The sequence below is a fragment of the Thunnus thynnus genome, chromosome 15 (assembly GCF_963924715.1).
Source record: "Thunnus thynnus chromosome 15, fThuThy2.1, whole genome shotgun sequence".
Classification (NCBI taxonomy): Eukaryota; Metazoa; Chordata; class Actinopteri; order Scombriformes; family Scombridae; genus Thunnus; species Thunnus thynnus.
The window spans coordinates 901,612-922,099 of record NC_089531.1 but is presented as its reverse complement, the minus strand read 5'-3'; the positions used below and the strand labels follow the sequence as shown (position 1 = coordinate 922,099).

The following is a 20,488-nucleotide window of genomic DNA, read 5'->3' as shown; positions in this document are numbered from 1 at the left end:
ATGATGTCACTGTATAACAGTTAAAAGATTTAAAGATAATTAAAGCTGCGAGCAGCGTTGGTCGGGACCTCGCACTCTGGCCCGTCGGGATCAGATCGTTTTGCTTTTTAAAAATGAGGGATATTTCTTACAAGTGTGGTGTGCTTTTATTTTGAAAGTTTGTCTGTTGTCTGTCTTGCTCACACCTGTGTCATCAAAATTAAGCAAGTTTTGGGCCCATTCACTTGAATTTCAATTAGTAAATTGAAAACTCTTGATGAGTTTGTGTGTAAAAAAATTTTTTTCCTAATTTTCATCAAGTCTATTTTTAGAAAAGTAAAGACTTTTAACCCACATGACCTGGTCAAAGTTTGATTGACATGTGTGCTGTCAGGTGTGTAGAGACAATAAGTAACTGCAGCTGGACACAGAAAAATACTCATATATTTGAATGGAGAGTGTGAGTGAACCCACACCTTTTTGAACATTTACTGCTTCCACATAGTTTTAGATACAAACTTCATTTGAACTTTAAATGAGTCACGAGACTTTGACCTACAAATCTTGAATTTACATGTTTTTTCTATCTTTTATTGTTTTTGAGATATTAGAGTGTGAGTTTTAAAGTCTTTTCTTGCTCCTCCTGTGATTTTATAATGAGTGTGTATTGCGGAATGTTTCACAGCACTGAGGGAGTGACATCACCAGGAGCAGTTGGAGAGGAGGATTTTAGAGTACGCTTCTTGTGAAATATCGTCATAAATCCCATGACTTTGGCCAAATCTTACATTAAAAATCATATTTTTGTAGGAAATTTTATGGCGAATCCATTGATACATATTTGAAAGTGGTCAGACTTATAGTTTAGACGTCAGAAGCCTCTGTTTGACACAAAGTTCATGCCCATAGATTGCCTCCCCATTGGGAGGTCTTACTAGCATTTAACTGAAGATAGCTTTGTGCCATCCAATTTTGTATATCCAGGACGTAGTCAAGAAGGGACCTAACTGCGTTATCATTGTTATCACCAGGTTCTAATGGGAGGTATAGCTGTGTATCATCTGCGTAGCAATGATAGGAGATATTGTGCTTATGGAAGATGGAGCCAAGAGGGAGCATGTATAAGGTGAATAAGACGGGCCCTAAAATGGAGCCTTGAGGGACTTCGCAGGTGATGGGAGCAGACGAGGAGAAGAGGTTTCCAATTTTGACAGAGAATGACCTGTCTGCTAGGAAGGAGGCAAACCACTGGAGGGCGCTGCCATGAATACCAACCTGATGCTCAAGACAGTGCAGGAGAATAGTGTGGTCAACTGTGTCAAAAGCGGAGCTAAGGTCCAGAAGAATCAGGATGGCACATTTTCCAGAGTCAAGAGATGAGAGCAGATCGTTGGAGACTTTCAGCAGAGCTGTCTCTCTGCTGTGACGGGCCCTGGAACCTGATTGAAATTTCTCTATGATATCGTTATTTCCTAAGAAGGACAGAAGCTGTGAGTAGACATTTTTTTCCAAGACTTTTGATAGAAATTGCAGTTTTGAAATGGGTCGGAAATTATCTAGAACGGTTGAATCGAGGTTGGGCTTTTTAATAATGGGATGTACTATTGCATGTTTAAGGCTGGACGGAACAGAGCCAGTTTCTAGACTACTGTTGAGGATGCGTAATATTGTGGGACCAACCGTGTCAAACACTTCTTTTAAGAGGCATGGTGAGAGAATATCCAGAGGACAAGAAGTTGGCTTAGTGTGTGTGACTATGTCTATGATATGATCAAGGGACACAAACTGTGTCCCTTTAACTGAGACTTCACTGTAACTGATGCCCCTTCAAACACAACGAGCTCCACTCTGTGCTCATACTTCCTGGTTCCCTCCCCTTCAGATCTACAGTTTGCAGATGGGTGGAACCAACATGTGATGCAGTATAAGAGCTGCAGGCTGCATTCACTACAGAAACACATGTTGTTCAGATCAGAGCTCAAACTTGTTTCACTTTCTCAGGAAGTTGCCACTGAGAGCAGACATGGCGCAGAAAGGAGATCAGCTGGACCAAGAAACTTTCTCTTGTTCGATCTGTCTGGATCTACTGAAGGATCCGGTGGCTATTCCCTGTGGACACAGCTACTGCATGGGCTGTATTAAAACCTTCTGGGATGGAGAGGATCAGAAGAAGATCTACAGCTGCCCTCAGTGCAGAAAGACCTGCACACCGAGGCCTGTCCTGGTGAAAAACACCATGTTAGCAGCTTTAGTGGAGCAGCTGAAGAAGACTGGACTCCAAGCTGCTCCTGCTGATCACTGCTATGCTGGACCTGAAGATGTGGCCTGTGATGTCTGTACTGGGAGGAAGCTGAAAGCCCTCAAGTCCTGTCTGCAGTGTCTGATCTCTTACTGTGAGAATCACCTCCAGCCTCATTATGATGTAGGTCCATTAAAGAAACACAAGCTGGTCGACCCCTCGGAGAAGCTCCAGGAGAACATCTGCTCTCGTCATGATGAGGTGATGAAGATGTTCTGCCGTACTGATCAGCAGAGTATCTGTTATCTCTGCTCTGTGGATGAACATAAAGGCCACGACACAGTCTCAGCTGCAGCAGAAAGGACTGAGAGGCAGAGAGAGCTCGAGGTGAGTCGACAAAACATCCAGCAGAGAATCCAGGACAGAGAGAAAGATGTGAAGCTGCTTCAGCAGGAGGTGGAGGCCGTCAGTCGCTCTGCTGATAAAGCAGTGGAGGACAGTGAGAAGATCTTCACTGAGCTGATCCGTCTCATCCAGAAAAGAAGCTCTGATGTGAAGCAGCAGATCAGATCCCAGCAGGAAACTGAAGTGAGTCGAGTCAAAGAGCTTCAGGAGAAGCTGGAGCAGGAGATCACTGAGCTGAAGAGGAAAGACGCTGAACTGAAGCAGCTTTCATACACAGAGGATCACAACCAGTTTCTACTCAACTACCCCTCACTGTCACAACTCAATGCATCTACAGACTCATCCAGCATCAATATCCGTCCTCTGAGATACTTTGAGGATGTGACAGCAGCTGTGTCAGAGCTCAGAGATCAACTACAGGACGTCCTGACGGAGAAAAGGACAAACATCTCACCAACAGTGACTGAAGTGGAGGTTTTACTGCCACAACCAGAACCCAAGACCAGAGCTGGATTCTTAAAATATTCACGTGAAATCACCCTGGATCCAAACACAGCAAACACAAAGGTGTTAATATCTGATGGGAACAGAAAAGCAGAACGAATGAAACAACACCAGCTTTATTTTAGTCACCCAGACAGATTCACTGATTGGTGTCAAGTCCTGAGTAGAGAGAGTCTGACTGGACGTTGTTACTGGGAGGTGGAGTGGAGCAGGGGAAAGTGTTGATGTAGCAGTCGCATACAAGAATATCAGCAGAGAAGGATATGAATCTGGATTTGGACGTAATAAACAATCTTGGTCTTTAGATTGTAAAACTAACAGTTATACATTTTGGTTCAATGATATCTCAACTCGCGTCTTCGGTCCTGGTTCCTCCAGAGTAGGAGTGTACCTGGATCACACAGCAGGTATTCTGTCCTTCTACAGCGTCTCTGAAACCATGACTCTCCTCTACAGAGTCCAGACCACATTCACTCAGCCTCTCTATGCTGGACTTTATCTTTGTTATGAAGGAGACACAGCTGAGTTGTGTAAACTCAAATAGACAGAAGTCATTTCAAACTTCATGTGTCAGATTCTGTTGTAATTCTTCATGTTTTTGTCTCCATTGTTTCTGAGAGCTCATAGACATTCTGGATTAAACTAACTGATTGTGTGGATGAAATGAATCTGAACATGAAATCATTGAACAAGAGTCATTTAACAGACTTTACTGATTGGATGTGTGAACAATCTGAAGCTTTACATAATCAATAAAGATGTTTTTCCAACAGTGAGCAAAGTATTTTCTTCTGTCTTCATCTCAGGATCTCATTCAAAGCTACAGAAACTCTGTTTTCTGTCTGATTGGACTAAATATCTTTGGTCATGATCACCTCGTCCACTAACAGCAGAACGTCTGCAGCACATTTTACTTCCATTTCATTGGTATAGAGGCTCATTATGAGGGGATACTATGAAGGGTCTGAACTTGTACAGTATATGAGGGTTAAAAGGTAAAAGATGCTTTACATAGATAAACAAAATGGCAAAAAGACGTTCCAACAACAACAATAACAACAACAACAACAACAACAACAACAGAGCAGCAGGAAAGACAAAAGGAGAAAACAAATGCTGTAAAAAAAAGAATAAAAGAATCAGCTTTATAAAGCTGAGTTTTGGAGCTTATTTGACATTAAACATGATATGTACGCAGTACATTGTGTGATGTGTCTGGGTCTGATGAGTCTGTGGAGTCAGCAGGTGGTGCTGTTTGACTGATAAACTGTCTCACAGGGAGCAGAGGAGGAAAAAATAAAAACGTGTCCAGTAGAGAAGCTGGAGGATGGATTTCCTGGTTGGAGCCACACCTCAGACAGAGAGAGAGAGAGAGAGAGAGAGCTGGTTAATGATCCCACACTGCAGATCTCATTCTGCTGCTCGTCTGTTCGCTGGCTGATCGTCTCTTGGGTGAGTCTGCTGCTGCTTCTGGTTTTAAACTGCTGGATCCACACAGGAAAAGTTCAAATTTAACTGAATTAATAACGTCAAAACTTCCTGAAATGTTTAAATGTGTCAGCTGAAGTTAAAACAGACCTCAGAGTTCAACCTTCAAACTGACAGAAAGTAAAACAGACTTTTTTTAAAATGACTTCATGTGACTTTAAAGCTTTTTAAGGAGTTTTTAAAAGTACTTTTCCACATACTTTTGGTGAAGTAGGCAGCAGTGATTGTGATTTTACAGCTGAAAGATAGTTAATGAATTAATCAACAGACATGTAGATGTTTTAAAGAAAAGTCAAAAAATAACTTGTAACATGTATTTAAGTGACTTCTGGTTTGTGTGTGTGTGTGTGTGTGTGTGTGTGTGTTAATATAGGGATAATTAAGGCCGTGTGAAGCGTTTGAATTATCTGTCCTGCAGTTGAGGGAGGCTGGTGTTACACTGTTTTCTGTGACCCGTCAAATCTTGTGACCTAATTTTTTTGAATTTCAGTCTTAAGGACGTTTCGTGTGGAAGACTTATGTTGGATTCAGGTTCATGTAAACAGATGGACACAAGACTTTCTCACAAGACATTTTCTAATCAGGTCACAGAGTCTGAAGCGTCACAGAATAAACTGTAACACCGGGTCTGTGTTACTCTGTGGTCTTCTGCATCTTTGAAGTTGTAGTTTGGATTTCTTTTTTATCTTTAAGTGGTTTGAATTTCTTCTGAACTTTAACTGAAACTGTGTCAGATGTTTCATGTCTGTGTGTCCAGGGTGTGTTTAACCTAGCTTAGCACAAAGACTGGAAGCAGGGGGAAACTGTTAACCTAGCTTAGCACAAAGACTGGAAGCAGGGAAACTGTTAACCTAGCTTAGCACAAAGACTGGAAGCAGGGGAAAACTGTTAACCTAGCTTAGCACAAAGACTGGAAGCAGGGGGAAACTGTTAGCCTAGCTAGCTTAGCACAAAGACTGGAAGCAGGGGGAAACTGTTAGCCTAGCTAGCTTAGCACAAAGACTGGAAGCAGGGGGAAACTGTTAGCCTGGCTAGCTTAGCACAAAGACTGGAAGCAGGGGGAAACTGTTAGCCTGGCTTAGCACAAAGACTGGAAGCAGGGGGAAACTGTTAGCCTCGCTTTGTTAGCCTAGCTTAGCACAAAGACTGGAAGCAGGGGGAAACTGTTAGCCTAGCTAGCTTAGCACAAAGACTGGAAGCAGGGGGAAACTGTTAGCCTGGCTTAGCACAAAGACTGGAAGCAGGGGGAAACTGTTAGCCTCGCTTTGTTAGCCTAGCTTAGCACAAAGACTGGAAGCAGAGGGAAAGTGTTAGCCTCGCTCCATCAAAAGAGGAAAAAATTCAGAAAATATCCTGCAATTTTAATCACAACAAACTCTTTAAGATTCTGGTGGTTTAATCAAGTACGATCAGTCATTATCAACCACAAGAGCAAGTTGTGCTAATTTATGTTCATTTAATGTGCACTCATATATGTACATGTTGCATTCTGGCAGCTCAAAGCTTTTTAATTAATATTCCAAACCGCAAATCACAGACTTCAGTTATTAAGTCACCAAGCTAATATTTGTTAGCTGCAAGCTAATGATTTCTTGCTGATATATTAACCAGCTAGCTAAGAATCAACCAAGAGGAATGTAACAGGAACAGGCTGATATGTTTAGTAAATCTTCTTGTTTTTGTCTTCCCCAAAAGATCAGATGGATATCAGTTTAAAGTTTTTCTGTTTCTGTGTGTCACAGTACAGAGACAGATGTGTTTAGCCTAGCTTAGCGCAAAGACTGGAAGCAGGGGGAAACTGTTAGCCTAGCTTAATGCAAAGACTGGAAGCAGGGGGAAACTGTTAGCCTCGCTCCATCAAAGGAGACATAAATCCATCTTCCAACAACTCCAAAACATTGACTGATGTCCTTTTATTTTCCTTTTCTGTCCTGCTGTTTTTGTATCTAACAGCAAAGGTTTTTTTAAGTTTTACTTTTTAAAAACTTGGGTGTTGTTTTGGGATTTGTTTCCAGATCGACTCTCAGTCAGTAAAAAACAGCAAGAAAAAAGGTTTTTTGATCCCAAAAGTTCCAGCTGACCTGGAGGTGAAAGGTCGGAGGTCGCAGGATTGAGGGACCAGGACGAATCAGAGAAATGTTTCAGGAACCTGAGCTAAAAATAAACTTCTCTGTGATGCAGTCGAGTTTGAAACATGTAGTTCTCAGTGTAAAGGAGCCAAATTACAGGTCTGGAGTCAGTTTAGAGGAAGAAGCTGCTGACTGTGGCGAGCTGCAGGAAACACTGAATGCTCAGCTGTGTTCATGAGCTGCAGGAAAAATGAGAAAAATCTTATCTAATGTCCCTGCAGAGTCGTGTCGTGTGATATGAACTTACTTTCTATAATATTTTACTGTTTTCAGGCTGCAACTAACGACTGTTTTCATCATCCATTAATCTGACAATGAATATCATGAGTAATCATTTAATAAAGACATTAAAATGTCCATCATGTCGTTTATCAGTGTTTGATACAGATGTTTGTTTGTGACAGAAAACAGCTGCTGTTGTTTACAGCTGTGTGTGTGTTAGTTTAATCTGAGTGTGTGACACATAAACACACTGACGGACTGAAAACTGTCTTCACATATCTGCAGTTTATCAGCTCCAAGAGATCAACATGGTTATAGTCAGTTTGTTGTTAGTTCCTGGTCACCTTGTTAGTTTCTGGTCACCTTGTTAGTTCCTGGTCACCTTGTTAGCTTGTTGTTAGTTTGTTGTTAGTTCCTGGTCACCTTGTTAGTTTCTGGTTAGTTTGTTGTTAGTTTCTGGTTAGTTTGTTGTTAGTTTCTGGTCACCTTGTTAGTTTCTGGTCATCTTGTTAGTTCCTGGTCACCTTGTTAGTTTCTGGTTAGTTTGTTGTTAGTTCCTGGTCACCTTGTTAGTTTCTGGTTAGTTTGTTGTTAGTTCCTGGTCACCTTGTTAGCTTGTTGTGAGTTTGTTGTTAGTTTCTGGTCACCTTGTTAGTTCCTGGTCACCTTGTTAGCTTGTTGTTAGTTTGTTGTTAGTTCCTGGTCACCTTGTTAGTTTCTGGTTAGTTTGTTGTTAGTTCCTGGTCACCTTGTTAGCTTGTTGTTAGTTTGTTGTTAGTTCCTGGTCATCTTGTTAGCTTGTTGTTAGTTTGTTGTTAGTTTCTGGTCATCTTGTTAGTTCCTGGTCACCTTGTTAGTTCCTGGTCACCTTGTTAGCTTGTTGTTAGTTTGTTGTTAGTTCCTGGTCATCTTGTTAGTTCCTGGATGTGTCTGAACATGACTGTGTGCAGCTGATGTGCAGGTGAAGTCCTCGGGCGGCTGGATTAGTGTTTTGACTGTGTGCAGACTGTTCAGCAGCAGCAGATATGTGTCATCCCTTCACCTCTCTGTGAGCTGAGCTCATCCTCAAACAAAAACTCTTCTGTCAGTTAAATCGCTGCAGATGTTCTCGGGACTTTCTCACTGACTCAGGGCTTTTTGTTTCTCAGTGATGTTGGACTGAACTCTGTCCGCGTGTTGGATTGTGCCGTTGCCATGGTGATATGAACTCGTTGAACTTTCTTCTCATGTGAATCTTTTCTTATTTCAGTGGCTGTGTTTCAAATGTGACACAGACCTTTAAAATCACCCAAAAAAATCATTAAGTGTGTGGTGACAGGAGCAGGAAGTGAGTGTGAGCGGCGTCTGGACAGGTCGGCGAGCTCGTTCACAGCAGCGTGTGGCGGCTGGACTCCGACCTCAGTGTTTGTTAGTGTGGAGAGAAGTGGATTTAACCTTCAGCCTGCAAACACACACACACACACACACACACACACACACACACACACACACACACACACACACACGGGGGGGGGGGGAGTCTTATCAGAGCTGTTCTGCTGCCAAACTCAATACATTTTTTTACTAATTAAAGGAAGGAAGACAAAGCAGTTTATTATCTTGTGTTTTTAAATTTATCCAACAGTCTGATCTGATCTGGTCTGATCCAGTCCAGTTTCAGGTGTGTGTAGGTGTGTGTATGTGTGTGTGTGTATGTGTGTGTGTATGTGTGTGTGTGTCTGTTTTCTCTATGTCAGCAGAGATGTGAAAGGTTGTCGTTGTGTTTTTTAAAAAACAGGAGCGACCGTTAACCAGCCGGGAAGTTTTTCCGTTATATATGTGAATGAAAAGAGTTCATTGTGAAGCTGCTCTCTCTCTCTCTCTCTCTCTCTCTCTCTCTCTCTCACCTCCCCGTCACATATATGGGTCATGGAAAAGGAGACAGAATCACACAAACTGAGACACACAACTTGAAAGTCTCCTCCACTCAGAAACATGTTTTTCTTGTTTTGAGTCTTTCTCTGAGCTCACCTTAAATCTCAGTTTTAACACCTGGACGAACCTGCAGGATTTGTGCCAGTCGTGGTCCAGAAACTTGAAGCCTGCAGACACAAACACTGAGACGCTCTTTACAGTGAAGGAGAAAACTGTAGAAACAGTGTGGAAGGGATCTTTAACGTGTTCAAATCACAGTTTATAAAAACTTTATAATAATAACCTTAAAGAGAGAAAAGAATAAAGAAACGCAGCAGGGTGATGAGCAAACTTTACTCCATGTTTCTCTTTGCTGTTCAGAGTTTTACTGTAAAACTAGACAGCAGGACAACAACCAGGATAGCAGGCTAGCTTCCAGTAGCCCTGCTAGCTTCCAGTAGCCCTGCTAGCTTCCAGTAGCCCTGCTGGCTTCCAGTAGCCCTGCTAGCTTCCAACAGCCCTGCTAGCTTTCAGTAGCCCTGCTAGCTTCCAGTAGCCCTGCTAGCTTTCAGTAGCCCTGCTAGCTTCCAGTAGCCCTGCTGGCTTCCAGTAGCCCTGCTGGCTTCCAGTAGCCCTGCTAGCTTCCAACAGCCCTGCTAGCTTTCAGTAGCCCTGCTAGCTTCCAGTAGCCCTGCTAGCTTTCAGTAGCCCTGCTTGCTTCCAACTGCCCTGCTAGCTTCCAGCAGCCAAGCTAGCATCCAGTAGCCCTGCTAGCTTCTCTTGTTCTTCTGTAGAAGAAGGTAAACAGTGCAGGTGATGAGGTTGCAGATTGCATGAAGGAGAACCTTCGGTGGCCTCCAAACTCGCGAAAAACATGAAAGTTCCTCTCTAGAGTCAGTGTTCAATTTGTCCCTTCTGGGCTTCTGTAGAAACATGGCGGCTCTGTGGAAGAGCAGCTGTTCCCTCTGTAGATATAAAGGCTCATTCTACGCAACGAAAACACAACGATTCTTATTTTCAGGTGATTAAACACTAATTAAAACATACTTCTGAATATTATATTCTGTTTCAGCCAAGTCTGTTCTGTCACTCTGCACCTTTAAAGTTACTCTTCTTCGTTGGTATCAGTACTTTGTCCTGCAGCAGTGGATCAGCTGACACATATCAGTGAGTGTTGTGTCTCTTTGTGTGACGCTGTTGAGATATTACTGAACATGTGAACAAAGAAACTCTGGAGTCTTTATCACTGATCCGTCTGTGTTTAGAAACCAGGAAGTGAAGCGAACAGAAACACTTCAGTCTGACAGCGGCAGACTCTTATCAGGACGTTTAGAGAAGCTGTTATAGATTATTCTGAAGTTCCTTCTTCTCTCAGCTGATTAAAGCCATCATGTGACTCTTCAGTTTGTGTCTGAGACCTCCGGGCCACCGTCTGTCTGCTGAGCGGTGCGTTCACTGTCTGACGGAGAAGTCTGTTGTTGTTTCAGCTGATCTGCTGCCTCACTTTTATCTGTGAAGCCTATTATTATTATTATTATTATTATTATTATTATTATTATTATTATTATTTAAACAACATTTACTGTTTATATGATGGACATTTAACTGCTGGTCCATATTCTGTTCTGTCCGTTCTCCTCATTTTAAACTCTAACAGCTGAATATACATATTTTTATTATAAATGTATATTTTCTATCATTTATGATGACTTGACTTTGTGGTTTGTATATTTTGATCGTTGAGCATCAACAACACTAAAGTCCTTCAGAGCTGCAACTAACAATTATTTCTGTAATCGATTCATCTGCCGACTATTTTTACAATTAATCAATGAATCATTTGGTCAATAAAATGCTCATCACAACATCCTGGAGTCCAAGCTGACCTCTTGTGTCTAATGTAACATTCACAGTCATGTAAAACCAAACCTCTCATCTGAAAGCTTCAACCAGCCAATGTTGAAACAGTTATTTTATTATCTCGACTTGGAAATAAACCCGATTCTGATCCGTTAAACTTCCTGTAACGTTTTATTTTCCGTCCTGTGAACAAACTGTAACTCTGCTCAGTTTTAGTTCTTAAATTCAAACTGACAGTCGGGCGGGACGGACCGTACCATCTGCAGACGGAGGAGGGGTGTGTGTGTGTGTGTGTGTGTTTCTGCTCCTGTTGGTTCAGGCCGTCGTCTCCACAGTTTTCCTGTTCTTCCTCCTCACACTGACATCATGGGACAAATATTCTGCTAACACACACACACACACACACACACACACACGTGTGGTCATGGGAAGGCTGGTCATGAGGTTTAAATAGAGTCAGGAAACTGAGTTTGAACTGCTGAAACAAGAGTCTTAAAGTCCTTTTAGCACCACCTGGAGGCTGTAGTCACGTCCATAATGATGCTTATTGAAGACTTAAAGGATCATTCTGCTGATTTTCTATATTTGTCTTCATGTTTGGATCCAAACCAACGATGAACTGATCTACTAACCAGTGTTGTGTTTGTATCTTCACCGCTGCACCGCTGGGTCACATGATCCTTCATCATGAAGAGTTTGGTCACGTTAGTTTGTTTAGAAACGGCTCCAAAAACTAATAACAGCATCACGTTTTCAGTCTCTGGAGAGTAGTTCTGTGTCATGACAGACGGGGAGCGACTGACGCGCTGATGTTCATTGAGACGTGTCTAAACTCTTTCTTTCAATATTTCTAGAAGATATAATTTAACATGTTGCTTTAGCCTATAAAGAAAATACAGTTGTACCGGCAGGGATACATGTAGTGCACAGAAGCCGTTTCCATGGTTACCACGCATAGAGCACCCGGTGGCGTTTTACTCGCGGCTTTTCTATTCACGTGAGGAGCGGACGCCACTGAGCATGTGCAGGAGCGCGGTTCTGTTTTCAGCTTGCTGCGCTGCAGATCAGATGCTGCAGACTTTCACTTTCATACTTTAACTGCATCAAGCTGATAATACTTGTTTGTATTTTTACTGAAGTAGGATTTTGTTTGGAGTGTTTCTGACCAGATGATGGCGCTAAACAGAAAGTCAGAGGATCAAAGTTATTATGAACGTCTGAACCAAAGACGTTCGTGCAGCTAACGTGGCTCAAATTAAACAGAAACTCGTCTTTTCTGCGTTTTGCTCCCGTTAATCACATGAGGACGTCTCACAGTTGTCCTGAGGATCTTTATGAGGCTGCAGACCTCCAGGCTGGGAACCACTGAGCTACAGGAAAGGTCCTGATCCAGTCTGACCAGTGGTTGTTGAGATGTCTCACTCTGGACTAAAGTTCAGATGAACTGTCCTGCAGCTGGAAGGACAAACAGAAGCATGTTTATAAGATAGAAACAGAAATCTGATCAGCCTGATTGATTTTTGACAGTCAACAAACTGAACTTTTCTCTGCAGCTGCTTCAGGATGAATTAATTCAAATCGTTTCCTTCACAGTGTGTCCTCTGTGTCCGAGCTCTCAGCATAAACAGGAAGTCTTCATCTGTCCCTCAGGTGAAGCTCATGTCTGTGTTTTGAGGCCTTCAGGCTCGTCAGAGTGTGAATTCCTCTCTTGTGTTCAGATCTGTGCTGACGTGAAGCATGAAGCTGCTTGTTTCTTGTGTCTCTGCCCGCAAAACATTCTTTCTTTATCATCTGCTGAAATGTTTTGGACGGACTCCAGACGTCTTCTCGCGGCCGGTCCAGCACTCACACTGAAAATAGAAACACAGAGAGAAAAGTTTAACCCCTTACGTAATCAGGAAAACACTCTCTTATCGTCCAGACTTTGACTTTCACTGTTCAGCAAAGAATTTGGGGAGTTGAAAGAGTGAAAACATGAGACTGAAACGCTGACAGGGACCTTCTGTTAGTGGCCGAACATGCAGCCACATTCTCTAAATGTTCAGAATGAGACGTTCAGTGAACACACGTCTGCATCTATAACTCACAGTATCAACAATCTGTTATCAATAAAGTGTTACAATAAGTGTTCATGAAGCGTGTGTCAGTAGTTCAGCTTTATCTCTGGGAAACACCCCCAACTCCAGGACTGATGTCCAAATAAGGAAATGTGCGTCATGTAGCAGGTGGATGTGACTCCCCTCACTGAGACCTGCTGATAGACGTCACAGCGGAGCAGAGGAGAGACACTGAGATAGTGATGTAACCGACCTGCACGCTGGTATCTGACACGGTTTATTTTTCTTCATGAAAACAAATAATTTTTGTATGAAACAAATATTTGTACTATTTGTGCTTCGTCAAATAATGTATTTGTATTCGGGCCCACCCCTAGTGTAAATCTGATTACTTGCTGCCTCCGTTATAAAAGAGACGTCTGTAAAACTGAAAATAAGGTTAATTATGACTCTTTGTATTATGAATTTTAATCCATGAAGGTTTTTATTTTTGTAAAACTTTCTAAACTAAAAGCTACAAACACTTTTCACTCGTGCGCCAGATGAGCATCAGATTGAATTAGACGCCATCTTTGAGTCCAGTATCCAGTCTCAGAACACGTCCACTGGTTCGTCTGGTTCCACACAGACATGAATGAGCAGCAGCTCTCTCAACGATGACGTCAGCAGAATAACTTTCACAGATGACTCAACACATTATGACGAGTTATAACGACTCATGTTGGATAATTGTTTGTGTTTCAGCTGATAAGACGCAGCGCTCTGTTATCAGAGTTTCACTTTAACACCTGAACGCACCACCGATCGCTCCGCCGTGTTAACGCCCATAAAACTCTAAAATTAAGTGACTTTAACGAGAAGCAGAGCGGGCGTGTGTTTCATTACGATGCAGCAGCTGCAGAATGAATTTACTGGACTGCAAAAGCATCAGAGGAGCTAAAACGATCAGCTGATGAATTGATTAGTTGATGAAATGTTCAGGTTGAATTATAGAGATGATCAATCAATAATAAAACACAATCATTAGTTGCAGCCTGAGAAAGAAGCTGCATCATTATGATTATAAAATGTGAAAAACTACAAAACAAAAAGAAAAGTTTGTTTCTGTAATCAGTCATCACAATGTAAACATGTGACCTGCGGGGTCAAAGGTCAGCGCTCTGTTCTCTGTTGTTCTCTGTGTGAATACCGAAGCGACTTAACGGACAGTTTCTGTTCGTTCAGTCGAGTCTGTTTCATCTGGAAACGACCAGAAACTCTTTAATTTCAACTTTACAAGCCTGAGTGTGTGTGTGTGTGTGTGTGTGTGTGTGTGTGTGTGTGTGTGTGTGTGTGTGTGTGTGTGTTTCCTGTGCTGTGTTTGAACCACACCCAGTGTTTAGTCATGCTTAATGTGTTCGCTGTGTTGACGTCTCACAGAGTTTTGGTTCCCATGCAGCTGAACGGCAGAGTGTGTTTCTGCTGTTCTTCCATCTTTGTGGGGACCAGTTTGACTTTCAGGACATTCTGGGATATTTTTAGGACGTTTCCACGGTTACAGAGTGAGGATGGCTTTGGGAAAAAAAGGGGGGATAATCTTTTAAAGTGATGAGAAAGTGAGTGAGGACATTTCTGAAAGGAAGCATGTTTTTGTGACGACAGTCTGGAGCCTCAGGTGTCGTCTCTCTGTAGACGCTCTTCATCTGCTCTTCACGTGACTCTTCCTCTGAGGTTTGACTTCAGGTCAGTCAGAAGTGTGTTAGTTTAGAAACCTCATCAGGAATAAAAGAAAAACACTGATTGCAAAAGATGAAGTTACACAAGCAGCAGCAGATTTCTCAAGACGATAAATCATCTCTGAAAACAAGCGATGATGAAATGATCTGACTGGAAACACCCACAAGATGAACTTTAATTCATTCAAGTTTAAATAAAATGTCAAAATGAAATGAAACAAAGAAAATGAATCAGTTTGTAATTTGTTGCTTTGTGTCTCCACAGAAGTGAAGCTGCAGCTCTCGACTCCTCACTTTGGATTTAAAAACACACATTTTGGATTTTTGTCACTTTTCGAGGAGTTCACACAGTTTTCTCTTTTACTTTCGGACGTCTGAGGATCAGTGAGTTTAATCTGATCCTCTTGTGGAAATTTTCTTCAGTCTGCGTCCTCCTGCTGTCCGTCAGTGGACGGTATTTAGCTCCAGGTGGGGTATATTTTGGGGTTTTTTTGGTCGTCCGTGTGTCAGCTGCGGTGCAGTTTTCGGCTGAATGCCCCAGGATTACCCGCAGGCTGCAGTTCCTCCTCCGGCCTGCAGGGCGGCAGCAGCGAGCAGCAGCCGGCCGCTGGAGACGCGGAGCGTCGGCATGAGCGACTTCTGGCACAAGATGGGCTGCTGCGTGGTGGCCAAACCACCGCCGGTGAGACAAACACACACAGACACACACACACACACACACACACACACACACACACACACACACACACACACACACACACGCACACACACACACACACTCACACACACAGTTTAACTTCACTCGAGAGGAAACAAGTGGCAGAACTTCCTCTTCCTGTTTCACCATGAACTCTGACCTCCAGCAGGCCGACGCCCTCTTCCTGTTCTGTCTGTTCCCTTTTTTTTACACTTCGTTCCACATGATGTACTTTATGGCCAAAAGTATGTGGACAGTCACACCCAGGGTTCGTGTCTTCAGGTGTTACTTCTGCAGTTTTCTGTTAGTTTCATGTGTTGATGTGAGGAAGGTTACAGACTCCTCATCATCATCATCGCTCCACACAGATCTGATGTTTTCAGCTCTTCAGCCTGGCGGTAAACTTTTCTTCGACATTTTGGGACTTTTACAAGTTTTTTGGGGTGTAAAACAGGTGTTTGGATAATTATGAACCACAGCTGAGGAAGTTTTAAAGTATCTGGTCATAAATTTATTTATCGAGTGACTTTAAACGTCGAGCTCATGATGGAGCAGCAGGAGAAGTCAGTGACATGCCAACCAGAGAAATGTGCAGCAGGACTGAAAGTGTTGGTTTATTGACATGATGTGAGGTATAATGTAAATAACATAAACAAACATTCTTCAAAAAGGCTCCTAATCTACAAATAAGAAAATGAATTTAAGCAGCTCGACCAACACAGGATTCATGAGGCTGAGTCTCAGCTTGTTCCTCCAGCTGTGTGTCAGCAGTTTGTTCGTCAACATGACAGTAACGACGACTTTATAAAGAAAAGGTTTTATGTGGACTGTAATGCCGACTTATCGGCCGACATCAGCGACAGTCTGGTTCCTTCGTGTGTTGCAGTCGGTGTGTTGGTGACTATAATGAGAGGCTGCAGAGAGGAAACGCTGCTCTGGTCTGTTTCTCCCCAGAGACGCCCTCCCGCCTTCCTCTGTCTGTATTTTTAGGGTTTTCTGTTTGTTCCATTGTGGCACTGCAACAATACACTTTTAATAAACACACACACACACACACACACACACACACACACACACACACACACACACACACTGATGCCAGCTGTGACTTCACTCTCAGGGAAGTTGAACTGAGCTTCCTTTGTGAAACTCAGCAGGTTCAGACTCCAACAGGAGGCTCTCCATACATATACATATAGATGCCACGTAGGTGATGTCACCTCGCTCGCCTCCTGCGCTGGCGGACATGTTGGAGGTCTGTCTTCAGCTCTGTGAACAGCTGATTGTGTTCCACACAATTTATAACCATCAAGAGGAAAAGTTCTTCCTCCAATCAAAGCTGCAAAATCTGATTAAAAGATGTGAATAGTTTTGTGTTTGTGGAGGATTTTTACCAGAATAACATCCACAGCAGCGAGTTAATATCATCACTCTTCTACTGTAAACTGGACTTTAAACACTGGTTTACATTTCATCATTTATGTTTGTTGAATAGTAGCTTCTTCATGTGAGTCTGTTTGACAAATTAATATGTGGTTCAAACTCTTCAAAGTCTTGAAGGAACAAATGCATCAATAATTAAACCTATTAATCTCGTCTCCATGAGTCCTCCATACACACCGCTGTTACCATCAACATAGTACAAAAATAATATCAGATAGTCCTTTCAAAATGTAATAATACAGTTACAGAGAGAGAGAAAAGAAAGAGAAGTAAAAATTTAGAAAAAAAACATTTAAAACATTTTATTTTTTACATTTATGACAAAAATCTAAAATAATAATAATAATAATAAACATGAGACTCCAGGAACTCTGTAAATGCATCATTTATCCATGAAAACACACTGAGTGCTATCTTAAATTATGTGAACTGGTCAGTTGTCTTAGCATGCTACCTAGCTACCTAGCTACCAAGCTACCTAGCCACCTAGCTACCTAACAGCTAACTATAACTATTTGGTTGCTTATATACATCTGATTAGCACAATAGCTAATGTTGCTAATAGAAGCTCGTACTTTGTGCCTGTGCAAACGGCAATAAAGTTTCTCGAATCTAGAAGAGGGTGACCGTATTTTCAAACCCCCAAACCGGGACCTGTAAGTTATACGTTGCCGCACGTTCATGCACGCGCACATGTATGCACTTTTACAAGCGTCATAGATATTTTCATCAGGATGGGGGACAATTATTTCAGCGCTTACACACTTTGATTGACACACATACAGACAAATCAGTGTTGATTCAGACATTGTTTATGTTTTTATATTGGCTTAGGAGACAATCCCGGACAAACTGTTATGTAGAAACTAGTATTAGCAAAGTTACCAAAATTTAGTATGCTGTGTTGTGTTTGCATTTGGTTTTACCATCTTTGTCAACTACAGGAGACAGAAAAAACTAACTTATTAGAAGAAGTGAAATAATCTACTGAGAGCTAAACTTGTTTTGGGGAAAATGTGTTAAATAGTTTTAAAGAGAATTTCGGGGTTTTCAATAAAGAGCAAATGTTCTGACGGCTCTTCCATTCTAGCTCTTGTACAACTAGCTTATCTGAGTTTTATTGTTTGGTTATGAATAAGGTTTTCTTACTTCTGGAGCAGATCCTGGAAGTTCTGGTTTCATCTAATCTCTCTAAAACTGACCCAGAATAAGACACTGTGAGGAATAATTTCTACATTTTTACAATAAGCATGGAGGCTAGTTGTGTTTTATCTTTGCTAGCCAGCCTCTAATAGCTACTGTAGCTTTTAAGTGGCTAGTTAGCATGTTACTAAACTACCCAACAGCAAACTATCACTTGTACTTTTACATTTGATACCATTTGGCTCATGTTGCAGAAGCAAACTAGTGTGAGTAAAATCAACTCAATTTAATCTAGTGTCAGTAAAGTCAGTTAGCTGCTATTATTAAAAGCTTCTCATATACAAGTTTGAGTTTTCTTCCTCTGTCAGTTACTGGAAGCAGTTTGGAGCTCAGGGGATTCAGCGGTAACCATGCTAACAAAACCCAAAACACCGTCTAAGGAATATTTTTATAACAAAGTCCCAAATTTTCCACTCAGACTGACCTCAGAAGGTCAATGTTCTCCTTACTGAGAAAGTCTGTTTGCTGATAGACATGTGATGTCACTGATCAACCGCTCTCATTTTGAAACCCCAGCCTCTTCCTGCGCTTTTTAATGGTGATGACGCACCGGTTCCATGAAGGAGAGCAGATCTGCTGTTTATCAGGTCAACACAGACGTTGCCAGGAGAGTTTTTACTTCCACATGTTTGATCAGAGAACGAGCTGCAGTGTTACGTAATCTAACCGCTCTGGGACCAGTTTGGTCTCAGCTTGTTCAGTCAGGGAATTCCTGGAATATCAGGGAGTTTTCATGCACGGAGAAAAGTGAAACTGTGTGACTGAAAAACATGAACAAACCAGTCGAGAAGAAAAGTTTAAAGCCATGGAAACAATCCAACTTCTGTTTGAAGAAATGTTGAACCAGGAACAACATTTAACAGCGTTTGTGTCCTTTTTAAAGCTGCTATGAAATGACTCACCATCTCTGCTTTTTAACGTTTTTAATGTTGTGTTTACAGCTTGTTTGTGCTGACAACAGGTGAAAAAAATAATAAACAAGGGAATTTTAACCAAGTAGTTTAGTTGCTTAAACTTAAAGAAATGTTAACCACAGAGGTGTCAGATCAGAAAATATTGATAGATTGGTGTTTTTGAAATCACTGACAATCAATCTGTTTTGTTGTTTTAGTAAGAGAACACGTGATCTGATGCTTCATGGAGAGATCAATTAGCATGTTACATGTTAGCATGTAAATAAAATAACATATAAAGGACAAAGCATAGAACCCTGAGGAACCCCACAAGTCATTATTGACACTGTTAATGTTGCTGTTTCTACTGGATTTGGAAATAGGCAGCTGTTTGCTAACATGTTAGCTTCTTTATAAGCTGCTAATATGTCAGATGTTGTGATTACAGAAAACGTGGCAAATTATAATGAATAAAGCCATAGCTGAATTACCTGAAGTTTTTTTAAGGAACCCATTATGTTGTGTGTTACATGTTAACATGTGAATTGAAACTAGAATTACCAAAAGTAGAACCCTGAGGAACCCCACAAGTCAATATTGACACTGTTAATGGGACGATCATGTTGCTGTTTCTGCTGGATGTGCTAACATGTTTAGAAACTGATATACTGCTGCTGATATAGTAGATGTTGTATTTACAGAATCATCGGAACAAAAGATGAACGGCCACGTTAGAAAATATCTGCTTGTTTGATAAAAAGTCAACAGTACAAAGTAAAAGTTAACTACTGCTCCCAAGATGCATTTCAGCAAGAAATATCCAATCACAGAGCCTCAAACTCTGTTGCAGAAGCTAAAGATTGCTGCAGATGAAAGTAACTCACCTTGGGTCAATTTTGGATCAATTCTCCATAGCGACAGCAGCCGAGGATCATGGGTATTGTAGTGTTAATTCAAACTGGTGGTCAGAACATAAACATGTATAATGGTTATATTATCCAGGAAAGTTTCTGTGTTCAGAGATCTTGTAAAGAAACATGATGTGAAAACAGAATAAAGAAAAAAACACTTCACTACTTTGTTAAAATCAGCTCCTGATGGAGGAGAGCCGTGGGCGGAGCTGACTCACTCCCAGATGGAGGAGCGGGATGCCAACATGTTGTGGGGGGTTTTTAGTCCACCAGTCTGCCATCTGATGTCCTTATAAGTCATGTGTGCTGAGCAGCGGCTGCTGTGTGATGAGTGATTCTGAGGTTTTTAACACAAAGTATTCACATGTGGAGGAGACGTTGAAGAGCTCCGCTGTTGCTCTTCATCACCGTGAACACACACACACACACACACACACACACACACACACACACACACACACACACACACACAGAAACACTCACTACAGAAACAAATGTGGATTCATCCGCCGCTGAAAATAGTCCCCAACAAATGCAGCATTTCCTCCTGTTTGTTTGATAAAACTACACTGAGCAGCTGTTTCAGGAAATTACAGAGACGATTTTAATCATCAGGGACGGACTAACCACACAGATTTATTGATGATAAGAAAAATATATAATATAATATAATATAAAATAATATAGAAAACAGTCATTTGAATCATTTTGGAAGGAAATTATTAATTACATACGTCGTTGTTTAGTTTTGAAGGATTTATTGGCTGCTCGTATTTTCAGTTTTATTGCAACAAACCAGCATAAAATTTAAATAACTTCCTGCTGAGATTATTAAAGAATATTATGTTTA

The 20,488-nt window shown here is 41.5% G+C and overlaps 1 protein-coding gene, 1 long non-coding RNA gene and 1 pseudogene across 4 annotated transcripts in view; 2 read left to right on the top strand and 1 right to left on the bottom strand.

The window, feature by feature from the left end:
* LOC137198964 (uncharacterized) overlaps nucleotides 1-20,488 on the bottom strand; it is a 131,286-nt gene that overhangs the window by 97,686 nt on the left and 13,112 nt on the right. The window lies entirely within an intron of this gene.
* On the top strand, nucleotides 1,925-3,899 carry LOC137198932 (E3 ubiquitin/ISG15 ligase TRIM25-like; annotated as a pseudogene).
* Nucleotides 4,464-20,488, top strand: part of cdc42se1 (CDC42 small effector 1) — a 26,703-nt gene continuing 10,678 nt past the window's right edge. The window contains exons 1-2 of one of the 3 annotated variants that reach the window (XM_067612988.1): nucleotides 4,464-4,579; nucleotides 14,757-15,173. In XM_067612988.1, coding sequence (XP_067469089.1) covers nucleotides 15,024-15,173 — 150 coding nt within the window. In that variant the 5' untranslated portion in view covers nucleotides 4,464-4,579; nucleotides 14,757-15,023. Of the gene's footprint in view, nucleotides 4,580-11,857; nucleotides 12,101-12,337; nucleotides 12,370-14,756; nucleotides 15,174-20,488 lie in introns of those variants that run through there. The other 2 variants (XM_067612989.1, XM_067612990.1) reach the window with 2 other exon arrangements.